This window comes from Mustela nigripes, chromosome 8, assembly GCF_022355385.1.
Source record: "Mustela nigripes isolate SB6536 chromosome 8, MUSNIG.SB6536, whole genome shotgun sequence".
Classification (NCBI taxonomy): domain Eukaryota; kingdom Metazoa; phylum Chordata; class Mammalia; order Carnivora; family Mustelidae; genus Mustela; species Mustela nigripes.
In genome coordinates, this window is record NC_081564.1 from 9,965,653 (window position 1) to 9,989,720 (window position 24,068).

At 49.0% G+C, this 24,068-nt stretch overlaps 2 protein-coding genes across 8 annotated transcripts in view; both read left to right on the forward strand.

Annotated features, from left to right (window-relative positions):
* RPH3A (rabphilin 3A) overlaps positions 1–16,719 on the forward strand; it is a 261,251-nt gene extending 244,532 nt beyond the window's left edge. For all 7 annotated transcript variants that reach the window (XM_059408465.1, XM_059408470.1, XM_059408469.1 and 4 more), the window contains 6 exons: positions 3,499–3,625; positions 6,853–6,909; positions 7,598–7,752; positions 11,831–11,912; positions 14,970–15,066; positions 15,863–16,719. In XM_059408465.1, the coding sequence (XP_059264448.1) occupies positions 3,499–3,625; positions 6,853–6,909; positions 7,598–7,752; positions 11,831–11,912; positions 14,970–15,066; positions 15,863–15,993 (649 nt within the window). In that variant the 3' untranslated portion in view covers positions 15,994–16,719. The remainder of the gene's footprint in view (positions 1–3,498; positions 3,626–6,852; positions 6,910–7,597; positions 7,753–11,830; positions 11,913–14,969; positions 15,067–15,862) is intronic.
* A 6,912-nt stretch (positions 16,720–23,631) lies between these two features.
* The window catches only part of LOC132023176 (2'-5'-oligoadenylate synthase 1-like), a 10,324-nt gene continuing 9,887 nt past the window's right edge, over positions 23,632–24,068 (forward strand). Inside the window, exon 1 of the mRNA XM_059408471.1 lies at positions 23,632–23,909. Coding sequence (XP_059264454.1) covers positions 23,730–23,909 — 180 coding nt within the window. The 5' untranslated portion in view covers positions 23,632–23,729. The remainder of the gene's footprint in view (positions 23,910–24,068) is intronic.

Here is a 24,068-nt window from a genome sequence, read left to right on the forward strand (position 1 = left end):
ATAAAATCTTAAAAAAAAAAAAAAAAGTCAGACACTTAACCCGACTGAGCCACCGAGGCGCCCCAGGCCTGTTTTAAATTTTACGTAAATGGTATCAGTTTCTTCAGCCACGATCTTGTGGAAGGACATCTAGGTTGTTCCCAGCTTCTCTCTTTTACAAAGTTGCAACGAGCATTCTTTACGCTTCCTTGTGTACATACTAGTGTCTCCTTAGGATAGAAGCCAAAAGGGAGTGTTTGTTGGATCATAGTGGATGTTTTTTTGTGTGTTGTTCTTTTACAAGTCATACAAACTGCTTTTCAAATTGGCTGTTCCACATCCATTCCCACCAGCTACACTATTATTTTAAGAAAGCATTTTTGGGGTGCCTGGGTGGCTCAGTGGGTTAAACCTCTGCCTTCGGCTTGGGTCATGATCTCAGGGTTCTGGGATCGAGCCCCCCATCAGGCTCTCTGCTCAGTGGGAAGCCTGCTTCTCCCTCTCTCTCTCTGCCTGCCTTTCTACCTACTTGTGATCTCTCTCTCTCTGTGTCAAATAAATAAAATCTTTAAAAGAAAGCATTTTTATTGAAGGGTAACAGCCACTTAGGAAAATGCACACATGAAAACTGTACAGATTGATGAGTTTTTACGCAGCACTCTGAGGTCTGGGAACAGAACATTCCCAGACTGCAGACACCCTGTCCCTGGTACTGTCCCTCTAGTGAGGAACTCCCCCCAAGGGTAATCACAACCCTGACACGTAAAGGACAATGAACTCAGTCTGGCTTTGTACTTTACATGAAGGGAATGGTACAGCGTGAATCTTTCCTGTCTTTTCACTTAATATTGTATTTGTGATACTTGCCCAAGTTGTGTGTGTAGTTGTAGATTGTTGATTCTTGTCAATCTTTATTTTTTTTTAAGATTTATTCATTTATTTTAGAGAGAGAGAGAGAGAGAGAGAGAGCACACGGTGGGGTGAGGGGGTGAGGGGCAGAGGGTGAGGAAGAGAGAGAATCCCAAGCAGATGCCTGGCTGAGCACAGAGCCTGATGCAGGGCTCAATCCCACGTCCCCGAGATCATGACCTGAGCCAAAGTCAAGAGTCGGAGGCTCAGCCCACTGAGCCACCCAGTGTGCCCAATTTTCCACTCTTTAGTATCCCTTTGTGTGACTGCACTAGTTTCCTTTACCTGTTCTACTATTAATGGACATTTGGTTGGTTTCCCTTTGGGGGCTATTATAGTAGTACTGCTAGGAACAGTCTAGTGACGTTGTATTACGCGTGCTTTTCTTCGCAGGAGTGTAATGGGAGACTCCTAGTGTAGGTGTATGCTCGGCTTTTTAGAAACTGACAATTTTCCGTAGGGAATGTACGAGAGTCCCCATTCGTTCACAGCCTCATCAGTACATTGTCGCTCCGGCAGTTCTGGTGGGTGTGTAGTGGTGTTGCGTTACAGTCTTGTCTTTCCCTGATGACCAATAACAACACTGTTTTCCATGTTATATTCTTATGGTTGTTTCATGATCTCTCTTAAGTATCCCCCATTATGGAATACATACGTTATTTGAAACAACAGTGATAAACGCCTTTGTAGTTAAGGATTTTTGCACTTCTTATGTCTTTGAGATAAATTCCTAGAACTGGCATTATTGGTTCAGAAATGATGATCCTTGGATGCCTGGGTGGCTCAGTGGGTTAAGCCTCTACTTTCGGCTCAGGTCATGATCTCAGGGTCCTGGGATCGAGTCCCACATTGGGCTCTCTGCTCAGCGGGGAGCCTGCTTCCTCCTCTCTCTCTGCCTGCCTCTCTGCCTACTTATGATCTCTCTCTGTCAAATAAATGAATAAAATCTTAAAAAAAAAAAAAAAGATGATCCTTAAGTCTTTGGAGACATGTGGCCCTGCGGAGGGACGAGGTTGGTCACAGCCTCACCAGCCAAGCAGAGACAGCTTGTTTTCCCAGTCCTAACCAGTGTGGGGCCCAGCCATGAGGGTGCCCTGGCTCTCCAGCGCTTTGAACATTATTCAGCAAATTGATGAAGCAAGTCGATGGCCAAGGGGGAAGATACCCTTGGTCCCTACCTCCCGTGCCTCAGGGGGATGCATCCTTCCTCCCCTTTGGTGTCTGTCAGGATGAATTATCATGCCGTGACCGGTCCTTTTCACCTCCCGAGGGACCTTTCCGTGACCTGCCCTTTCTGTGTGTACTTCTTCCTACTCACTGCTATTCGGAGCAGATAACCAGGGACAATATAGTGTTTGAGGATTCACAGAGATCTGGATTCAAATCCTGGTTCTGCCTCTTACCAGGAAAAAATTATTCTACCTCTCTGGCCCCCAGTCTCCACTCTAAAGTGAGAAACTCACAGGTTTGCATGGAGAACACATTAAAGCAAGAGAGGCTGACAACATTCCTGGCCCAACTTTGCAGAAGATTATGTGTAGATGGCCATAAAGCATTCCTTAGCTGCCGGGGAACTATAAATCAAAACCGCAGTGAGATACTATTGCTGAAAGACCAACAAAAATCAAAGTTAGCAAGAAAGAAGAGCAGCCAGAACCAGCATGGCCTGCGTGGGGGTAAAATGGGTGGAAACACTCTGGAAAACTGGAAGTTTCTACTGAAGCTAAACATATGTGTAGGCTGGGACTCAGCATGTCCACCCCTAGGAAGATACACAGTAGAAATACATCCATGTGCATACAAAAGACTCAGACAGGAGTGTTCTCTGGAAGCTTTATTCATCATAGCTTAAAGCTAGAAATTGGCCCAAACCAAATGTCCTTCAGTAGCAGAAGTATTCTGGGATGGCTATACAATGGAATACTATACAGCCATGAAAAGGACACATTACTGTAGACACGGGTGATGCTCACCAATAATGCTGGGCAAAAGAAGCCAAGCATAAAGGAAGACATGCCATCTGGTTTTATGTATATGAGGGCCCCAAACAAGATGATAGGAATCTTGCAGAAGCCAAGAGGGTGGTTTTCATTAAAGGAGGTCAAGACTAGGAGGGAGCATGGAGATCTTCCAGGAGCCAGAATGTTCTAGATCTTGATCTGGGTGGTTCCGTCAGTGTATGCATATACAAAAGTTCAGTGGGCTATAAATTTAAGATGTGGGCACATTACTGCCTGGAAGTTACACTGCAATGAAGAAGAAACGTAAAGTAGCTGACCTAGTGCTCAAGAAGTAGGAGGGGCACCTGGGTGGCTCAGTGGGTTAAAGCCTCTGCCTTTGGCTCAGGGCATGATCCCAGGGTCCTGGGATCGAGCCCCACATCGGGCTCTCTGCTCAGCAGGAGGCTTGCTACATCCACCCCCCACTACCTACCTCTCTGCCTACTTGTGATCTCTCTGTCAAAAAAAAAAAAAGAAGAAGAAGTAGGAAATTGAAGTATTCCTATGCTCATTACCCATTCCCTGCCAGTTATCAATCATAAATTTTGATACATAGTATTTGCTCAATTGGGGCTCTGTGTTCTCTCCCCACCCCTGACGTCGATCGCAGGATCTCTGTCTGTGATGAGGACAAATTTGGCCATAACGAGTTTATCGGTGAGACCAGATTTTCACTCAAGAAACTGAAGCCCAACCAGAAGAAGAACTTTAATATCTGTCTGGAGCGGGTGATCCCGGTGAGCACCTTTGCCCGAGGGCGTGATGGGAGAGAAGGATTTGGGGGCTGGGGGGCCTTCCTCTGGGCCTGCAAAGGGGGTGATCTGCGGGGTGCCCGACAGTAGAGGTAGGAGGGAGATTTCGGATCAGAGTGTGGGGGTTGGCATCCCAGCTCTGCCTTTTACCAACCCTGTGTTGGCATCAGTTCTGACCTCGGAATCCTCCATGGTGAAACTGGGAAGGGCAGTGTGCTATAGCAGTGTGGCCTGCCTGGGTTCAAAGCCCAGCTCTGCCACTTCTCTGTTCCCTGGCCTTGGTCAAGAGTCTGAACTCTCCTGAGCCTCAGTTTTTCTTGTCTACAAAATGGGCTTTCTAACAGGACCTGCGCCAGAGGAGGATTGCATGAAAGATAGAATCAGGGAAGAACCTAGTGTCTAATAAGCACTCATGAATTAACTGTGTATTATCGTGGAAAATAACGCTGGCTGACCCACTTGCCGGTCATGAGTGCATAAAGCACCGCACAGAGCGACAGGAGACAAGGTCACGTACTGCTTAAGAGCACGGACTCTGGAGCCAGACTCCCTGGGTCTGGATCTCAGGCTCTGCCATGTATTATTTATTTAACCTCTTTTTTTAACCAAATTACTTATTTTATTATTTTATTTATTTATTTTATTTATATTTTACTTTATTTTAACCAAATTACTTAACCTCTCTAGGCCTTACTTTTCTCATCTGCAAAATGGAATCCTGTAGTAAGTACCAGCTTCATAAGGTCCTTTAAGGGTTAGTGTGCAATAGGAGCTATGACCCCTCGGTGTGGCACTCGCCTTTTCGGACAGAACAGGAACCACACTGAGGCTCTCCAGTAGGGCCATACCTCAGAATCAACTGGAGATTTTTATTTTTCTTTTTTAAAGTTTAATGTATTTTAATAACAAACTTACAGGAACAGTACAAGAGACAGACAACATTAAAAACATGTATTTGCAGGCAGGACAACTCAATTAGAAGAGTGTAGTGACGATGCATTCCGTCACTGGGAATGTATGACATTTTGTATGACAAAAATGCCACAAATTCCAATTAGCTGCCATCGATAGGAAATTTCCTTGTTTGAAAAACAAAAACAAACAAACAGAAAAACAAATGCTGGCATTGTCCAGAAAAAATGTAGCCGGTTTATTGATCATGGTTATAACGTTGAACCTGCCGAGAACTGTCCACACGTACTAACTTGCATTCATGCCTTAGGTCCCCACATTTGTTAAAAACTCACACGCAGATGAAGACAGAAACCTTGCCAATACCTGACTTCTGTCCCGTTTTTCTGCTGGCAGTCATTACTTAGGTATCTTTTGACTCCAGGGAAGAAAAAATACTTCACTTTCAGAACTACCAATAACAGGAAGACTTTTTTATTTTTTATTTTTTTTAAGAATGGAACATTTTCCCTCCTAGTGGAGTCTCAAGGACGTTTCCACGTGTGCTATATCCTCGCAGGATGTCTCTGGCACAGTCGTTACACGTTTGGCATGGAGACCACCCATGCTGGCGTCTTTATAAAGACCCCACAGGGAGGCCTCCCTAGCCTCCTGCAAAGCCCCCAGAGCTGCACTCTGGACACACAGATCAGTTTTGCAGTCCTGAGTACCTGCTCGCCCCAGATGCTGCAAAGGAAGTTTGTGCATCTTTGGATGCTCAGTGCATTTCTGAAAATGTCTGATTTCATAGCACCAGGCCTATAACAATGAGGTTTTTCAGCCCTTCGGTAGAGGGTGCAGTCCAGTGGGCTGTGTGAGCCCTGGCCCTGGAGACCTACTCACTTCCCCTCCTTCCCCATAGTGCTGGGCACTGGAGTTAGCGAGCGAGAGATGGTGGCCCAGTGGCGGCGGCAAACTCAGTTCCCAACTCGAGATTTTTAAACCAGAGCTTTACAGACTCAGATCTGTGGGGGTCTCCCTGGAGATCCTGACTTAGTGAGGTACAGTGGGACCCAGCCATCTATTTTCAGAGATAATCGAATCAGCCCTTTTACCTATGGGCCCCTTGGGGAGGAGCCCATAGGTTAAAGGGGGAGCGGGCAGCCAAGATCCCACCGCAAATCAGTGGCTGTGCTCTCAGGCACCAGCCAGAGCCTAGCCCTCCTGCAGTCACCAGGGTGCCTGCTCCCCTGGGCAGCGGGCCAGCTTCCCCGTGGGGACGCTATTGCGGGCAGTAGAGGAAATCCTGCGGCATCCTCCTACCAGATGGCCGGCCGGAGGATGGAGGATCTGTGTGCCACACCGTCTTTGTGTAGCACCAGCGAAGGAACAAGACACGACAAGGAAAATTGCAAGGAGCAATTTACACCAAGTGCCAGGCTCCAAATAAATCATTACGCACAATCCAAAGAGTGAGGTGTTTCCTCTGGGTCTTTTCCTGTGACAGCTGCTTCTTCCAGCCCCTTCTTCCATCCCTCACCCAGTGAGTACAGTTGGTCAGGACTGTGGCCAGGCCCCCATCTGGGTTTCCCCCATCTGGGTTTTTAGCTCCGGAGTTTGCCTTTTTTGCTGTGAGGGAATCAACCAGCCCCAGAGGCACGAAGGTGGCAGGACAGGCAGAGGCCTGGAGTAGCCACAGGACCCTCCTGATCTTTTGTTTTTTGCCCTTAACCATCCCTCTTCCAGTTACCCCCATGTGCCCCACCAAAGGCAGGGGCCTCATCAGTGCCCCCCGTCTCCTCTGGATCACAGTTTTCCTTATCCCTAAAGTGAGGAGGTTGGACTCAGCCGGGGGTTTTCACGTAGTGTTCCCCAGAGCGCTAGAATCCCACAAAAGGACCTTAGGAGCCACAGGGGAAGAAGTACCCGGTGGCTCAGACCCCAAGACCCCTGTGCCACTTCTACTGGAGCAGATAAAAGCTTACCTGTTTTGTGTATGGCGGGGGGGGGGGTCCTGCCACTTACTGTGATCTTGGGCAAGTGGCTTAACCACTCTAATCCTCAGTGCCCTCCTCTGTAAAATGAGTTAGTAATATGCCCTATATCATAGACTGGTGTGCATTCACATGGTCTGTCAAATGGTTAATGTTATGTAAGTTTTGTCTAAAAGGGGAAGAGCTGGAGGGCCACAGAAGCTTGGAGGTCCCGCCCTCATGGGTCTGGATGCTGACGGAAGGGTGAGGGTTTTCTGGTCCTTCTTGTGCAGGGAGATGAGCCTCACAGACTCATGTTATCTTTCCTTTCTATTTCCTTCCTCTAAGATGAAGCGTGCTGGAACCACTGGGTCAGCCCGAGGCATGGCCCTTTATGAGGAGGAGGTGAGCACTAAGGGGGTATCGAAGCCACAGTCGGGGTCCACCATCTCTTTCCTCTCTTGCCTAGCACCTTCTTTCTTTCTCCTAAAACCACTTGCCTGTCAGTTTACCACAAGAGGCGTACCCTTGTGCCCGAGGCATTAGAACACAAGACCCACGAGACCTGGAGCCCCCACCTTGCGTGGGCACCCCACCCCACATTCTCACCCCCAGGACACACCCTCGAGTTCCCCTGTTTGTTGGTGAAGCTCTGCTGGCAGTTCTGCAGGACCAGAGCGATGTCACTCTCCCTCTGTCCATGGGGACGTGGAGGCTGGGGTTGGACCACTCCTCTGCACTCTTTGCCCAGGTCCCTCATGCAACCCCAGGGACTCTAACTGTGAGAAGGCTGGTTGACTGTGGCAAATCTGAGCTTGGAGTCAGACTGGAAGCAGGGTCTAGCCCCACTTATGATCACTCAGGGCTCTGTCCATGTCTAAGTCAGAGTAAAGTTTCGACCCTAGTGTGCCTTGGATTTGCACCCATGTTGGTGAGCCCTGGAGACCAGAGGGTGTCTGCTGTCCGTGGTGCTGAGCATACTGGGGAGGGCCAGCTCTTCCTCCTCTCTACAGACTCCTCCCTAACACTAGCCATCCATCCAGTCGCCCGGCCTCCTCCCCTTCCTAGACTCATATACCCTCTTCTACTGCAGCAGGTGGAACGTATTGGTGACATAGAGGAACGTGGCAAGATCCTGGTGTCCCTCATGTACAGCACACAGCAGGGAGGCCTCATCGTGGGCATCATACGCTGCGTGCACCTGGCCGCCATGGACGCCAACGGCTACTCAGATCCATTCGTCAAGCTGTGAGTCACTGGGACTGTGAGTCGACCCCAGAGGGGGTCCTAGATCCTTGCAAAGGGAGAACTAGAGAGCTTCCCCAAGATGACTGAACACTGGGCCCAGAGAAGGAAATAAGCCTGTCCAAGGTCACACCTTGATGGCGCCCAGAACTGGCTAGAGTGTGAGTCTGGCATCTCAGACAGATTGGTGTGTCACTTGCCCATATGAGGTGTTTTGTGGCTCTGTGCCCTCCATTGGGACAAAGGCAGTTGGCAGCATTGCAGTGACCCCATTTGGAGCCCCCTTGAATCAGCAACTTGTCCTTCCAGCAGTCCAGAGCCCCACCACCAAAGAAGCAATCCAGCTTTTTCCAGTGCAAATCTGGAAATGTTTAAAGAAAGGACCTTAGACTTTGAGTTATTCCCAGAAACTCCACCATGGGGAGTCAGAGAGTCGTGTTATCTGTTAGTACAGAGCCTCTGGAATGATGCCAAGATGGGGTTCAACAGACCAGGGCTTTGCTAGCGGCAATGCCTGAGGCAGGGAGACGGGAGAGCTGTTAGACCACCATGCGAGTCTGACTCACGTGAGCAGAGAGGAGAGACGGGCCAGGGGAAGCATCGTGGATGCAAGTTCAGCAAGGCCATCAGAGTCCTCAAGGTCCAAAGCAGCCATCAGACAAGGCCCAGGTCTCCTAGAAACAGGAATCCCATAATATTCCTGCCAACTTTAGCCATCAGCCCAGAGTGGGGCCACGGCACAAACATGGCTAGGTTTCCAAGGGCAGCAGCTGAGACCTCGGTCAGCAGTGCTGTAGCTGGAGGTCCGCGCAGCACATCCTCACAACCACCACTGAATCAGACATGGGTTCCACTCCTGTCTCTGCCAGCTGCCCGCTGTGTAACTGTAAGCAAGTTATCCTAACCTTGGATTCTTCCTGGGCACAGTGGAGACAGTAGTGCCACTTATGTCCAGGAATGGGGACAAGGCAAAAGGTTCAAATAAGATCTCATGTAGAAAGCAATTCTAAATGTTCCTGGTATGGTAATATTTGCCCTACTCTCAGTAGACTTCTGCATTGCCTTGTGGCAGCTAAAGGTGTGTTTCTATGGATATGATTGAAAGCTTGGGCTCTGGATCCAGACTGCCTGGGTTTGAACCTTAGAGCCCATAGTCCTCAGTATGCTCTAGCTGTATGACCTTTGGCTAGTGCCTTCACATCTCTGGGCCTCAATGTCCTCATCCGTAAAATGGGAATAGTAACATTGGTCATTAGGTTCTGCCCTCCAAGAAGCACACTCCAGGGCTAAATGAGATGTGCAGGAGATTTATTGGGGGGAAATGCCCGTGAAGAAAAATTGAGAGGGAGCCAGCGGAGGACCTTAGGGAAAGCAGGTGGGGTGGAGGAGGGGGCCGGAAGGATGGTTGGGCAGGAAGAATCTTAGATCGCAGTACAGTTCTGATGAAGTTACAGCCCAGGTGATGGGGAAGGCTTGAGCACAAAATGGCTCATTGCAGGAGCCCTGCATCTCCCGGCAGTGGGCCTGCCTGGTGGCCCTTGCTGGCTCCTGCTGACCCAGGTGCTGGCTGGGAGCCCAGGGCGAGCACTGCCACGGCGAGAACATTGGGGTAAATTCAGAGCCCAGCCACCTTGTCAGTCCATTTTGCCCCCCTGTGGCTGGAGGTCTGAGAGGAGCCTTGTCATGGGGTCTGGTACACAGTAGGTGCTCATTAAACATCTGCCATTCTGGTTCTAAATCACTACCCTTCCTGTTCCTCCTCGTGGCAGAGAGCATTTGTTTATGTTCCCTCCAGCCCGGGAGACGTTCCCTCTCCTGGCCTCCCTCTCATAATAGAAGGCAGTGCTCCCTTTAAGGTCACGGCTAAAGAATTAGGCCAGGGTGGACTCTGCTTTGGATTTTCTTCGAATGAGGGTTTAGTGAACAGAAGAACCCATGAGTCGGGGATGAATTTGATTTCTAGGAGTAACTGGGTTTTGTTTCTCATATGGGCCAATAAAGAAAATTAGCTCATGGGCCACTGTCCGGCATCTGTTACATCCCAGCCACCGGCAAGCTGCTTTTCTTAAATAATTCTCCCTCCTACCCCCTTCTTCTATCCGCCCAATCACTGCAGAGGAAGGAACATTGCTGTGGTCACCCAGAAAACGGTTGCCCTGGTGACCATCATGGGAAAGCTAACAAGAGGCCATTAATCAGTCTAAGATTGAATTAAGATTTTTTAAAAGATTTTATTTATTTATTTGACACAGAGAGAGAGAGAGAGAGAGATCACAAATAGGCAGAGAGACAGGAAGAGAGAGAGGAGGAAGCTCTCTGCTGAGCAGAGAGCCCGCTGCAGGGTTCGATCCCAGGACCCCGAGATCATGACCTGAGCCAAAGGCAGAGGCTTAACCCACTGAGCCACCCAGGCGCCCCTGAATTAAGATTTTTAAAATCAGAATTGCCCTTCATCTTTGCTCAGCACTTCATACTGTTCAGTCCCCGCTTTGTGTCCCTTCTTTAAAATTGTCCTCAAGGGGTGCCTGGGTGGCTCAGTCCATTAAGCATCTCTGCCTTTGGCTCAGGTCATGATCCCAGGATCCTGGGATAGAGCCTCACAGAGGGAATGGGGGTGGGGGGCAGCCTGCTCAGCAGGGAGCCTGTTTCTCCCTCTCCCTCTGCTGCTTCCCCTGCCTGTGTGCTCGCGTGCGCTCTCTCTCTCTCTCAAATAAGTAAATAATTAAAAATAAAACAAAATAATAAAATTGTCCTCAAGGGCAGTAGGAGGTATAGGCTTTCAGTTGTGGAATGAATGAGTCACAGGGGTGAAGGCACAGCAGAGGGAATATCATCAGTGGCTTTCCAGTAGTGTTGCGTGGTGACAGATGGTGACTACCCTTGTGGTGGGCACAGCAGAAGTGTAGACGTGTAGACTTGTCAAGTCACTGTGTGTATGCCTGAAACGAATGTAACACTGTCCACTATGCTTCAATAAAAATAAATAAATAAAATAAATTATCCTCAAAAGCAGTTCTGTCAGTGAAGGAAAAAAATGCTTGCCCTCTTTGCAGATTGGGAACCTGAGGCATGCTGAAGCTACACTTAGGTTCAAAGTTGCACAGCTAGTGACAGCTTTTTTTTTTTTTTTTTGAAGATTTTATTTATTTATTTCATAGAGATCACAAATGGGCAGAGAAAGAAGAGGAAGCAGGCTCCCTGCTGAGCAGAGGGCCCCATGCGGGGCTTAATCCCAGGACCCTGGGATCATGACCTGAGCGGAAGGCAGAGGCTTAACCCACTGAGCCACCCAGACACCCCATAGTGACAGCTTTAATGAGAGTCCAAGTGTCCCAACAATTAGGAGCTTTTGGCCCATCTTACTTATTTGCCCAGAAAATACTGGTTGAGCACCTACTGTGTGCCAGGCATTGTGCTTACACTGGGGAAGAGCTGTCTAGGCAGAGGAAATGGTATGTGCAAAGGCCCTGAGGTGGAAAGGAGAGTGAATGGGGAGTGAGGTGAGGTGAAGAGCGTAGCATAAGAGCAGGCTGGACTAGAGCTTTAAAAGCCCCATCAAGGAATCTGAACTTTACCCTAAGGTCCAAGGGGAGCCACTGAATAGTTTTGAGGAGGACTGATTGTAATCAGATTTGCATCTTCTCCTTTCTGTGTATACAGTCACCACCTCCCCAGGACTTGGGGGCAGCCTAAGGGGTAATTGTGCCACTCTAGGAACCACCATCCAGGCTTTCAATCTGACCCTTTGGGACTGAGTACTAGCTAAGAGGCGAGCACTGGGTTGGTTCCGAGCTGTGTGACCTGGGGCACATGTCTCAACTTGTCTGGATGCTCAATTTACTTGCACATGAAATGGGGGGTTGTAGCCTTACCCACAAGGGTTTGTTGAGAATGAACTATCCCGCAGGTCCTAAGTGCCGTGCCTGGCAGCTCTGCTCTAATGCACATCGATGTTGTTAATGTCGACTCATGTCCTGATTTGTGCAGTGATTCTCTGGGCACGGGAGAGGGAGCCTTTGGGGTCAAGAGGCTGATCTTATTCATTAAGCTTCCTTCGCAATAGCATCTCTATCTCCCTCAGTTGGCTGAAACCGGACATGGGAAAGAAGGCCAAACACAAGACTCAAATAAAGAAGAAGACCTTGAACCCTGAGTTTAATGAGGTAAGGGTACCCCACTTTTGTCATGCTCTGGGATATTTCCCGTGTGCGAGGCAGGAACAAGCTCTGTACTAGAATGTCATGATTCACATCAAAACAGTTTTCTGTTGCGGTGCCGGGGCAGCGTAGTCGGTTGAGCATCTAACTCTTGGTTTCAGCTCAGGTCACGATCTCATGGTTTTGGGATCGAGCCCTGCGTCAGCTCCCTGCTCAGTGCGGAGTCTGCTTCAGATTCTTTCTCCCTCTCTGTTGCCCCACCACCCCTCCCCATTCATGTTCTCTCTCTCAAAAATGAATAAATAAAAATAAAATATTTTTTAAAAAAGCTTTCTCTTATACACCCACTTGAATTATTTAAAGGATAGGTAATGAGTTCCTTGTCACCAGAGGGAATCAAACCTAAGACAAAAACCTATAGATTAGGCATGTCATAGGAAGAAGCTGCATTTGGAGACAGACTGAATGAAATCATGTCCAGGGTCTAGTAGTCTGTGGTCCTGAAATTTGAGGAAATAAATAAGGATAGTGATGCCTTTTACCGGTCACCCAGTTGGCACTGTCCCCTCTCTGTCCCTCACTCCCCATGTCCATCCTGGGTAGCAGGCCCTACTAAGACCCCTATCTACGTACTGTGCCTCTTCCGGTTGTCTCACTGTCACTTGTCAGGCATTTCACATCTGGACTATTGTAGTAGACTCCTGACTCACTTCCTTGTGTTTGGCCCATCCTCATATAAGCATGAGCTTTCTGAAGAATGAATCTGAATTTTTCTTCCCCATTGCTTAACCCAACAGTGGCTCCTTAACTTCTTAGTGTGACAGTCAAGCCCTTTCAAAGTCACGTCCCACCCCTTCCCCAGCTCACCCTCCCCGCCTCAAGTCAACCTTATTTCGCGCGGGTCCTTGGTACATCTCTTAGCCTTTGCGCCTGCTGCTCCCTTTTCCTGGGCTTCCATCTCTCTCTCTCTCCCTCTCCGGAAGACTCTTAGTCATCCCTTAAGAGTCAGTGTGTTAAAACCCCTGCAGGGTTCACGTGTTCCTGCATGTCATGCTGTCCCCCTGGATTTCTGTTATTTGTTGGCAAGCGGTCAGATCCTAGGGGTCCAGAACTATCTGTTGAATGTAACGATCTGACGTCAGATCAGAGTCAGCATTGTTTTTTACCCAAATGTTGGAAAGTGGGCCAAGAAAACTACAATACAGTGTGCTTTGTGCTCATTTTGCTTTTGAAATGCATGTGCCCATATCCATGTGCATGGAGAATATTCTTTGTAAACAGAGCTCAGAGCATCACTGGCCAGTAGCTCAGTGCATCCTATCCCCAGGTCCCTCTTTCAGCTGGACCCCTCATGTCCCAACTCTGACTCCTGAATTTTGAGTAAGGAGCCAATGACTGCGGTCCTGTCTACCTGCTCCTGGAGTCTGAACAAGTCATTGAAGAAGAAATCTAAAGAGCCAGTAAGCCTCATTAGCAATAGAGAAGATAAGAAACAAGGCCAGACACCAGATCTCATCACAAACAGGCACAAAAATATTATAAAATGTTGGTACCCGGTGTTGGTGAGCCTGTGGGGAAATGTATGCATCATGGGTAAGAGACCAAACTGGTCCAACTTCCTAAAGGATGTTTGTCAAACTGTTGTCAAAATGTCCAAAATCCTTAACATTTTGTAATTTAAATACCATTTATTTGAGGAACAGGTAATATAGTCACATATCTGAAAATTCCAAAAGTACCAACGGATGTCCAGTCAACAGTCCTCCTCCTTTCCCAGCCTCTATCGCCTACTTCTCTTCTTCTGAACGAGCTCTACCATCCACTTCCAGGATGTATAAACATACTGGACAAACACGCATAGGGCCGGCTTTCTTACTGGCCACAAATGGCATTGTGGTGTACATCGCTGCTCTCTATCTTAGAACCTTACGAACTCAGAGATACGCGTCTCAGAATCTATCCTGAATAAGTTATCACGGATTTGCACAATGACGGAGTTGCAAGTGTGCCTTTCCTCTGATTATTAATGGTAGCGGAAAGTTGGAAACAACGTCAGTACTCTGCTGTTGAGCATTATATTGAGGTTAGGGACAGGGACCTAAGCATTAAAGGAAACCAGAAAGATATTTGCTAACGCGCTAAACTGGTTTTTTACGACGTGTTATAAAACGGGAAAATAAGGCTCTCATAATGCAGCATGTTCATATTATACTTTACATAATATTCAAATGTTTCATGTAATATTCAAATTAATATTCATGTTGACTTGAAAACATACATTAATGTGGTCGCACATGGGAAATGTTGACAGTGGCTATTCTGGGGTAGTTAGATGACAGGCTTTGGGGGTTGGGTTTTATTTGATTTTATTTTAGCTTCCTCATTTGTTTTAACAATGAACATGAATGGAGGTGCCTGGGTGGTTCAGTGGGCTAAAGCCTCTGCCTTTGGTTCAGGTCATGATCCCAGGGTCCTGGGATCGAGCCCCACATCGGGCTCTCTGCTCGGCAGGGAGTCTGCTTCCTCCTCTCTCTCTGCCTGCCTCTCTGCCTACTTGTGATCTCTGTCTGTCAAATAAATTTTTTAAAATCTTAAAAGAAAAAACAAACAATGAACATGAAGGCATTTTACAGTTAGGCAGAAAAATGATGTAGAAAGTCTGGAAACCCAAGCCTCTGTTCTTCATGTCAGTCTCAGGGCCCTCGACTACCCTCAATCTCTAAATGATGGAGAGAGGGAAACCTACTTCTGAAGCGACCAGAAGGGAAGAACTGAATTCACGGCTATTTGCCTTCAAGGAAATCTGACCAGGAGCAGCTCTCTTAGAAAAACCCCACCAGCCAGTCCTGATTTTAGAGAGTTACTGAAATGGGAATCACGGGTTTTGAGAGTCTTTGCTATACAGAGTGTTTGTTGAAAGGGGATTGTCGGTCCTGGGGGTAACAGGAGGGTCCCCTTGCTCCCAGGTGTTTGGTCCCTGAATCCCTAGGGCTCATCCCTTTAGCTTCTCATGCCCAAGGATCAGGACCCTCCCCCTCACCTGTCTTTCTCTGCTGCATCCAGGAGTTTTTCTATGACATCAAACATAGTGACCTGGCGAAGAAGTCCTTGGACATCTCGGTCTGGGACTATGACATCGGCAAGTCCAACGATTACATCGGTGAGTGCTCCCGACTCCCAGAGACAAGCTCCTCCTCCCCGGAGCGAAGAGCCTTGAGGATCCAGGCTTCTCTTAGAAGGTGCTGGGCTCTCCCTATCTTCTGGCGGCCGTTTCATCCAAACACCACCTCGGGACCCAGGGTACCAATCTGGGTCCAATTTGGGGATGCTTTTATAGGAAAGGGCTTACGAAGCTGGGTGACTGGGTCATGATTGGTTATTTGCTGAACAGGTAACCAAATCACAGAGGAGAGTGGGGTCTGTGGCCCCCAAAAATAGGGTACAAAGGAAGTCCCCTTAATTCGTGAGGCCTGGAGGAAGGTTCTAGTTTTCCCAGCCCCGCTTCCAACGATGAGGAAGATCATTCATGAAAGGTGGAGCAGGGAATGCACTCCAGGCAAGGCACACAGCGTAAGCCAGGGAGTGGGGGCAGGACTGGACAGGGGGGCCGAGCTGACCCTTTGGAAATAGACGAGGGGTACCCAGAAGTAGCGGGAGACAGTTTCAGTGAGTGGGGTGGCGACTTACGGAAGGTCTTAAAAAAATGCGATGGTGAAGCTACCACGTGGTGCTCCCATAGGGAACCATGGCGGGCTCCTGAGTAGCTGGTGTGCGGGCAGAGAAGGCCCGTGGTAACGTCATCACAACAGCCCTCCGTAGAGAAAGACCCCAGGTTGCCGGAGGGGTCACCGCTTGCCGGCCGCTTTCCCCTAGCTAGACATTAGGATCCAGAACGAGAGTCCCATGCGCCCCTCCACGCTGACCACCTGCCTCTGTCTCCCCATCCTGCCCTCCAGGAGGCTGCCAGCTGGGGATCTCGGCCAAGGGAGAACGCTTGAAACACTGGTACGAGTGTCTGAAAAACAAGGACAAGAAGATTGAGCGCTGGCACCAGCTACAGAACGAGAACCACGTGTCGAGCGATTAGGATGGGCCCCCAGGTCCCCAGCTCCATGCCCCACCCCCATGCCAGGTCACCCGCCAGCCTGACCCTGCCGCCCTTCGCACTCTGGCCTCTCTCCTCTCTGCCTCCCCCACCCCCCTCCCTCCCCAAGCCTACCTTTGAGGTGCCCCCTGACCTTGGGCACTGCTGCCAAAGACCTTTCTCCTCCGTCTGCGATGCTGTGCTGTGGGGCCTGACTGCAGCCTCTCTCTGGTCCCTCCAGGAGGGAGAGGAAGGCGGAGAATTGTACAAGGAGGCTGGAATTTAACAACCTTTCTGTCTGGGGAAACTGCAAAGGTTCTTCATCATTTAGGACTGTTTTTAGAACCTCCTGGTCTTGAAAACACACACACACACACACACACACACCCTGCGTTTCCTGGGTCGTGTCTGCGTATACCCTGGAACCAGGCTGCGAGGGCCAGCACTGGGGCAGAGATAGAACCTCCAGGCCTCTGCTGCCCCTCCACGCCACACACCCCGATTGCCAGGAAGACAGACCACCGAGCTTAAACTCCCCGGTGACTAGGAACAGACTCTCCTGGCCCCAAATGCATCCAGACGTGGACACGCAGAACACACAAAGGGGCTTGGTAGCCCCGTCTTTCAGGATGCCTCCTCTGTTTGCTTCCGAGCAGAACCCAACACCCTTTAGTGTCCCCCCCGCCCTCCCCCTCCCCATCCTGCCCTCCTCCCTCCCTAACCCTACATCGCGTCCCCCGCCCCCCCCCCCCCCCCCCCCCCTCCCCCCCCCCCCCCCGGCCGCCCCCCCCCCCCCCCCGTCTCCTTGTCCTCTTTCTAAGGGGGTTCAATAGCAACAGCAAAAAATACCTTAAGCCAGCCTCGCCCCCTCCCCAGCTTGGCCAGCAAACTCAAACTGGCCCCCCCCTTGGAGTTCCAGTTAGGCCCGTGTGCTTCTCAACCCCTGCCCGTGTCTCCTGGTGGCAGAACCAGGGGCCCCCTGCCCCCCGCTGGGCGTGCTGCTGGTGCTGTCCCCGGTGCATGGTGGCCTCCCGCCAGCTGTGTAGACGCCCCTTAGTGGGCTTTCCTCGGCCCCTGGGTTCCCCAAGTAGGTGCAAAAGGCAGTTAGAAACCAGAGCTCTGGGTCTGGGTGGGGGCGGGGCTCTCCAAAGCCCCCAGCCTTCCCCCTCCCTCTGCTCTTAGTTAAGTAAACACTCTGCTCTGTCCGGCCCTCGCCCTCTCTGCTTCTCTGAATCCCCAAGCCCTGTCTCTCACTCAGAATCGCCTTGAATGTCTCTGTCCATGATGCTGTCTCAGTCTGTCTGTCTCCTGCACCCTTTCACCAAGTTTGTCGGGAGCATAAGATACCATCGTGAATGTGAGCTTCGGAGAGTGACAGATCCTGATGCCAACGGCCATAGTTCCATCATGAATCATTTGGGCTCCCTTCCCCCCAAATTTAAAAAAAAAATAGTAAAAAAGAAGAAAAGGCGATGAGAATCAATGTTACAAATGTGAGGCGGGGGTCAGGGCGTCTTCCCTGCCCCGTGAGAAAGGCTTGTTTTTTCGCCGGTTTCCTTGGTCTTCCCCATGAAAATCACATCCCTCTGTCTGACAGCCCGTTGTCTAGAGACGTCATCAGATGGACATGCAAACTCTCACTTTCTCCAAACGCACCTTTTAACCTTTCTCAGTCAAGGCCCCCGCCCTCAGCTCCCTGCGCAACTCATCGGAAGACTCTGATTTCTTGCCTTGAATAACCATCTTCCAAACACCAAGCTCTTCGCCTTCCCCAAGATGGCCAATGGCTTCCAGGCTGCCATCTTGCCCCCCAACCCTGGCCCTCTGTCAGTCCCCGTGGCGTCCACTCTCGGCCCACCTCCTTCCCACGGTTCACCCCGAGGAGAAAGCATGCTAGCTGCACTGCTCAAGCCTGACGCTGGTGTTGGCGCTGGAATCAGCATGCAGCAAGCTCACGGTGTCCCCGGACCGGGCACCTGCTGTCCATGATAAGTGTAACCCCTCCCTGCCTAGAATACACACATGCCCTCCAGTGCATGCCGAACCGCCCACTGCCTTTCTTTGTGATGATGTAGCCAAAAATAAAGTAGGAATATCCAGGAAAAGCTGGTGGTCTGGGTTTTTCCTTTCTGGTTTCTGGAAGTGCTTCCTCCTCATCAGGATACTTGATGCTATTTGGAGAGTCAGTGTTTAATGAGCATCTGCTATGTACCAGCCCTTGGGGTTTCGGCCATGGACAAGGCAGATGTGGTCTCTCTGTCCTTGTTGGCTGACTCCATACCCAGGTAGAAGAATGCTTTTTGCTGATGCCCACCCAACAGGGGGCCAGCATCTCTTCTCCCTTCTTCTTCAACCTTGGGGAAAATCCTGCATGGCATGAAATGAGACAATGTCAAGATGCAAAGAGAAAAAAAAGCTGAACAAAGGCCAAGTTCTATTGACTCACTTACTTGACAGAGGAATAACCCAAAGCCCAGGGCAGGGAACGACATGGCCAATGGCTCACGGCAGCAATGCCAGAAAGGAGCTGTTTCACTGGACTCCTGATGCACTGTCCTTAACATCCTGGTTAATAATATCACAGATCATCCATGTCTCCTTATGTTCTTCCATCCTGCAAGGAGCCTTCACAGATGGCCCTCACCAGTCCTGAGGGCTTAGTCCTGGGGGCTAAGGAGCTAACCAACTTCCCAGGGAGTTTCTTAATCTCACCAAGACCTATCCCAAAAGTGTTTAAGCAATTTATCGGGAATGTTGGTTACTTCCCAGAAGGAATCATCAGTTTCATCCACCAGATTGCCAGTTTAGAGACAAGATCTTTTTCTTATCCCCAAAAGGGTGGTTCTCAATCTTAGGGAAGAAATAGGCCTATTAGAGTCGCCTGTAGAGATTTTCTTTTCAAACTACCCATGCTCTCCCTGCCGCCTAACACCCAGACTCTAACTGTACGCTGGGGATGAGATGTATATCTGAATATATTTCCTGGTTGATGCCTTGTGTCTCCCACCTCCCTCATGACTTTGCCAACCACTGTCCTAGTCCATCTGTGTTTCCTATGATTTAGCCAGCTGCCAGCAGGTGGAGAGAGATACCAATTAGGGCTGTGGAGTACCCCCCCAGCCCCAAGGAGTAGCAGGAGGCACTGGTTCCCCTGTGCTCAGGGCAGACATTACTAATCTCTCCCCGCGCTCATAGCAGACATTGCTAATCAAATTGGCATCTTCCCCACAGAGCCTGCCAGCAGCCTCTGAATCCTTCTCAACACAGCATTCTAGGCAACCGCCACCAGTCAGTCATGAACAGATGAAAAGAAAGCTAATATCCATCTCTAAAATGATTGAGCTCCTTCCCCAGGTATGTAGACCTGCCAAAGAAGCCGAGATGAATCTCCATGAGGAAAGTTTTCAAAACTATTGGTATGCCTGACTTGACTAACGATCTTTTTTTCCCTCATTGAAGTAAAGCACAATGCGTGTGGCAATACAGTGCCCAAAGCACCTGACAATAAAAAAGGCATGCCAGTTTTGTAATCAGTTCCGTCCAGCATTCAAATCCTGACCGGCACACTCTAGATGTGCAAACTCACTTCTCAGACTCAGTTTCATCATCTGGAAAATGGGAACAACTAGAAATATTTCCAAGAGGTGAGATGAAGTTGCTGGGGTCTGGTCTCCCACCAGGGCTGATGAAGATGGGCCCCGGGAAAGGGGAGGGTCGAGGGGTTGGGGGTGCCTGGTGAAATCAGTACAAGTGGATTAAAATGCTCTGTGCTGTGGAATCCACTGGGCTGGCCCCTCCTCTGCTGAATCAGGTTTGCCAGGGGCATTGGCCTAACACATTTGAGCACCTTGGAAACACAAGTCACCATGCATGTGTGGGACAATTATAGCTAACTTGGCCCTGGCCCAAACTTGCTGTGTGACCTTGAACACATCACTTGGTCTGCAACTCTTTAGGTAGGACATCAGAGTGTCAGGATTAGCTTGGTTGCCAAGACCCTCAAATGTGCCTTAATCTCCCAATTGTTCAGTAAAGACCTAGACCTTTTTGCTGAGGGCAGGCCCCCTGCCTCGAGTCCTGCATTGTCTCTATTGCATAAAACACAAAAATTTCTTGTTGCTGTGTCTTCAAGAGGAACAATAAGTTAAAGCCACCTGCAAAACACGCTCTGCCATAATCCTGGATTTTTCCAATTGTTTCCTCAATCTTTTACAGTTGTGGTACTCTTACCCGGTTTGATACAGTGTGCTGTGAAACTTGACTGCATCTTTCCAAAGATTTCAGTGTTGGTTTTCTAAGGATGATTCTCTTTTAACCTCATGTTGGATCTGTTTATAAGTATTCAGTCAACAGTATCTTTAGTATCATCCACCAAGAGAAGGGAAAGCAGTAAAAGAGAAGACAATAATTTATTTGGGGTCTTTGAATTGCACTGCGGGGAGCACAGACTCAGGTAACCGCATGGATGTGTCCCCTTGGGGAGTGAGAGCCAGGAGTCTCCACTAGCAAAATGTGCAAGTATTAGGAAATGTACAGACGCAGTTTTCCAGAAATCGTGATTAGAAGATGAAATTACATGATACCGTCCATCAGTCTTCTGAGTACATTAGGTCAGTTACTAGGAAAATATCTTTCACAGATACTTCACAGAATGGCCAGTTTTTATCCAGAATGCGAAGGCAGCTGCCCTGTGCTCAGCAGCTCCTGTTTCAAAAACCAGGATGAGGTGTTGGTCCCCGAAATGGGAGTCTCTCATGTTCCGAGGTTTTACACAGGTTCACAGTATACATTTCATTGACAAATGGAATTGCCAGAAAGCATTTGAGAGCAGAGAGAATCTTTGAAATTCACACAATCCAACTGGGAAGCAAAGTGCATGTCACCTAAAAAGAAGACCCCCCTCTATGGTCACCTTTTCCCTTCTGCATAGTTCAACATGTTATACAGAAGGAGTGGGGAGTGGAGGTGATTTGCTGATCTGGTTAAAAGAAGGGTGGTTAAGGGGCGCCTGGGTGGCTCAGTGGGTTAAACCTCTGCCTTCGACTCAGGTCACAATCTCAGGGTCCTGGGATTGAGCCTTGAGTCAGGCTCTCTGCTCAGCAGGAAGCCTGCTTCCCCCTTTCTCCCTGCCTGCCTCTCTGCCTACTTGTGATCTCTCTCTCTGCCAAATAAATAAATAAATAAAAGAAGGGTATCTAATGGGCATTTCTAGACTACACCGTCCAGCCAAAACAGAAGACAAACTCTTCCCAAGATCCCATGGAACATCCACAAAGCTACACCACATTCTGAGGCCATAAAACACACCCCTAGCAAATTCCGGAGCATAGATGTCATACACAGTATGCTCTCCACCACAGTGGAGTTAAGTGAGAAATCGATATAAGAAACATATCTGGAAAATTCCCAAGTTTTTAGAGATTCAACAGCACTTCTGACACATGGGTCAAAGAAGTCTCAAAAGAAACTTTAAAATATTCTGTGCTGGGGGCGCCTGGGTGGCTCAGTCGGTTGGGCGTCCAACTCCTGCTTTTGGCTCAGGTCAGGCTCTCAGGGTCCTGGGATCGAGCCCCTTGTGGGGCTCCACAGTAAGCAAGGAGTCTTCTTGAGATTCTCTCCCTCTCCCCCTATCCCTCCCCGCTCAAATAAATAAGGAAGGAAGGAAGGAAGAAGGAAAATCCTTAAAAAAATAAAAATCTGTGCTATTTTAGCACAGGAAATGAAAAAGCACAGGAAAAAGGAAAATGAAAAAAACAAGCAGTTGAAATGTGTGGGGTGCCATGAAAGACGTGCTCATTGGGAAGTTTATAGCATCAAATGCAGAAGTTCGAAAGAAGGAAGAGCCACACAGAATACGTGAGCCAAGGGTGTTTTTCAGAAATGATTCTGCACATTTCGTGAGGGTGGACACATGACATTACACGGACTGCACAAACAAAGAGCAAACCCTTTGGACCCGAGTTCATAACAAATCAATACCAGTTCACCAGATGTCACAAAGGTTCCGCCCCATATTCGTGAGGGGGTGTGGAAGTCGGGGTGGGAAGTATGGGCAAGAGTATCAGATGACAGAGAACCTGTTCCAATTCAGGTTCCGCCGTTCATCACTCGAAAATCAGTACTCGAGAGACACAGACAGTGGGAAAGGAAGGGCTGCTTTATCTGGGGAGCCGGGAATCTAGGAAGATGGCAGAGTGATGTCTCAAAGACCATCTTCCCTGTCCAGGAGGAGCTGGGGGGCATTGAAGGGGAAGGCATGGGGAAAGGGAGGGGGGGCTGCAGGCAGGAGCTGGCCTCACGGCAGCTGTACTTGGATGTGGTCAAGCCTTAAGCTCTGGGAAAGTTTGGTCCTTCTGTCCCAGAGTCCAGCGGTCTGCAAATATCAGGGCCAGTCTGTCCTGCTACAGACCAAGGGACTTAGGTCAGCAAGCAAGGAGTGCAGAAGCTTGAGACAAAGTTATCCGTTCAGACCGGTCGGAGTGCTGTTACAGGAGCTCTGTTCTTTCTCTTCAGTTTTTCTCTAAACCTAAAACTGCTGTAAGAAATAAAGCCTGTGGGCACCTGGGTGGCTCAGTGGGTTAAGCCTCTGCCTTCACCTCAGGTCGTGATCTCAGGGTCCTGGGATCGAGCCAGGAGCCTGCTCCCCCCCCCACTCTGACTGTCTCTCTGCCTACTTGTGATCTCTCTCTCTCTCTCTTTCTGTCAAATAAATAAATAAATAAAATCTTTTAAAAAAAGAAAAGAAAGGAAATAAAGTCTATTAGTCGAAAGGAAAATATATACATAGCAGGATGATTAAAAAAAAAAAAAAGGACAGAACTCTGTGTGTGAGTGTATGTGTGTGTTAACCTAGAAAAATATCTGAGGGGCGCCTGGGTGGCTCAGTGGGTTAAAGCTTCTGCCTTCCGCTCAGGTCATGATCCCAGGGTTATGGGATCGAGCCCCACATGGGGCTCTCTACTCAGTGGGGAGCCTGCTTCCCCCGCCCCCCGCCTGCCTCTGCCTGCTTGTGATCTCTGTCAAATAAATAAATAAATAAATAAATAAATAAAATCTTTAAACAAAAATAAAGAAAAGAAAAGAAAAATATCTGAAAAGACCTATACCGAAGTGTTTATAGTGGTTTTTGAGTTTTAGGATCATGGATGGTCTTGCTTTTCTGACTTCTCTTCCACTTTACAATGTGCATATATTGCTGTAAAGATCATAGGAAACTATAAAACAGTTTTGTCAGCAATGAAGAAAAAGAGGAAGCAGGAGACCATAAATCAGTTTCTAATGACAATTTCTCCTGGGTGAGGTGCCCATAGCGGTTAAAAAGCAACAGTTTCAGCATTGCCTGGTGGCTCTGGCGGTCAAGTGTCTGCCTTCAGCTCAGGTCATGATCCCTGAGCCTGCCTGGCTCCCTGCTTAGCGGGGAGCCTCCCTTGTCCACCGCCCCTCCCCCCAGCTCCTGCTCGCTCCCGCTCTCTCTGTCTCTCTCAAATAAATGAATAAAATCTTAAAAAAAAAAAAAAAAAAAAAACGCATCAGTTTCAAGGTTCAGCCTGATAGTCTAGGCTGCTGCATAAAGGGTAAGGGAGCTGGCAGGGGAGAAGCCCTTCAGGGATCCGCCCCAGCCTTTGCCCAGCTAAGCTCCTCCCTTCCGAGGAAATGAAACTAACTGACTCAGGCAGCAGGAGGGTTCGGAGGAGGCTTCAGCTGTGGCCACAGGCACTCCTGTCCCCAACCTGGAAATCATGTGGGAACTGGAAGAGACCCCAGCCAAGTATCTGGACAAGTTCATTGAATACCGTCTCCTGCCAGACACGAATTTCCGCAGGCAGATCAAAGACGCCGTCCACATCATCTCCACGTTCCTGAAGGAGAAGTGTTTCCAAGGAGCCCCCCACCCTGTGCGGGTGACCAAAGTCATCAAGGTGAGCCCAAACCTCCCTCCCGGGGAAGGGGTGGCTGGTTGGACAACAGGTCCCGTACAGACAGACAGACAGAAACAGGGCAGTTCTTCGGGGCTGGCCGTTTCTGACATATCCATATTAAAAAAAAAAAAAAAAAAAAAAAAAAAAAAAAAAAAAAAA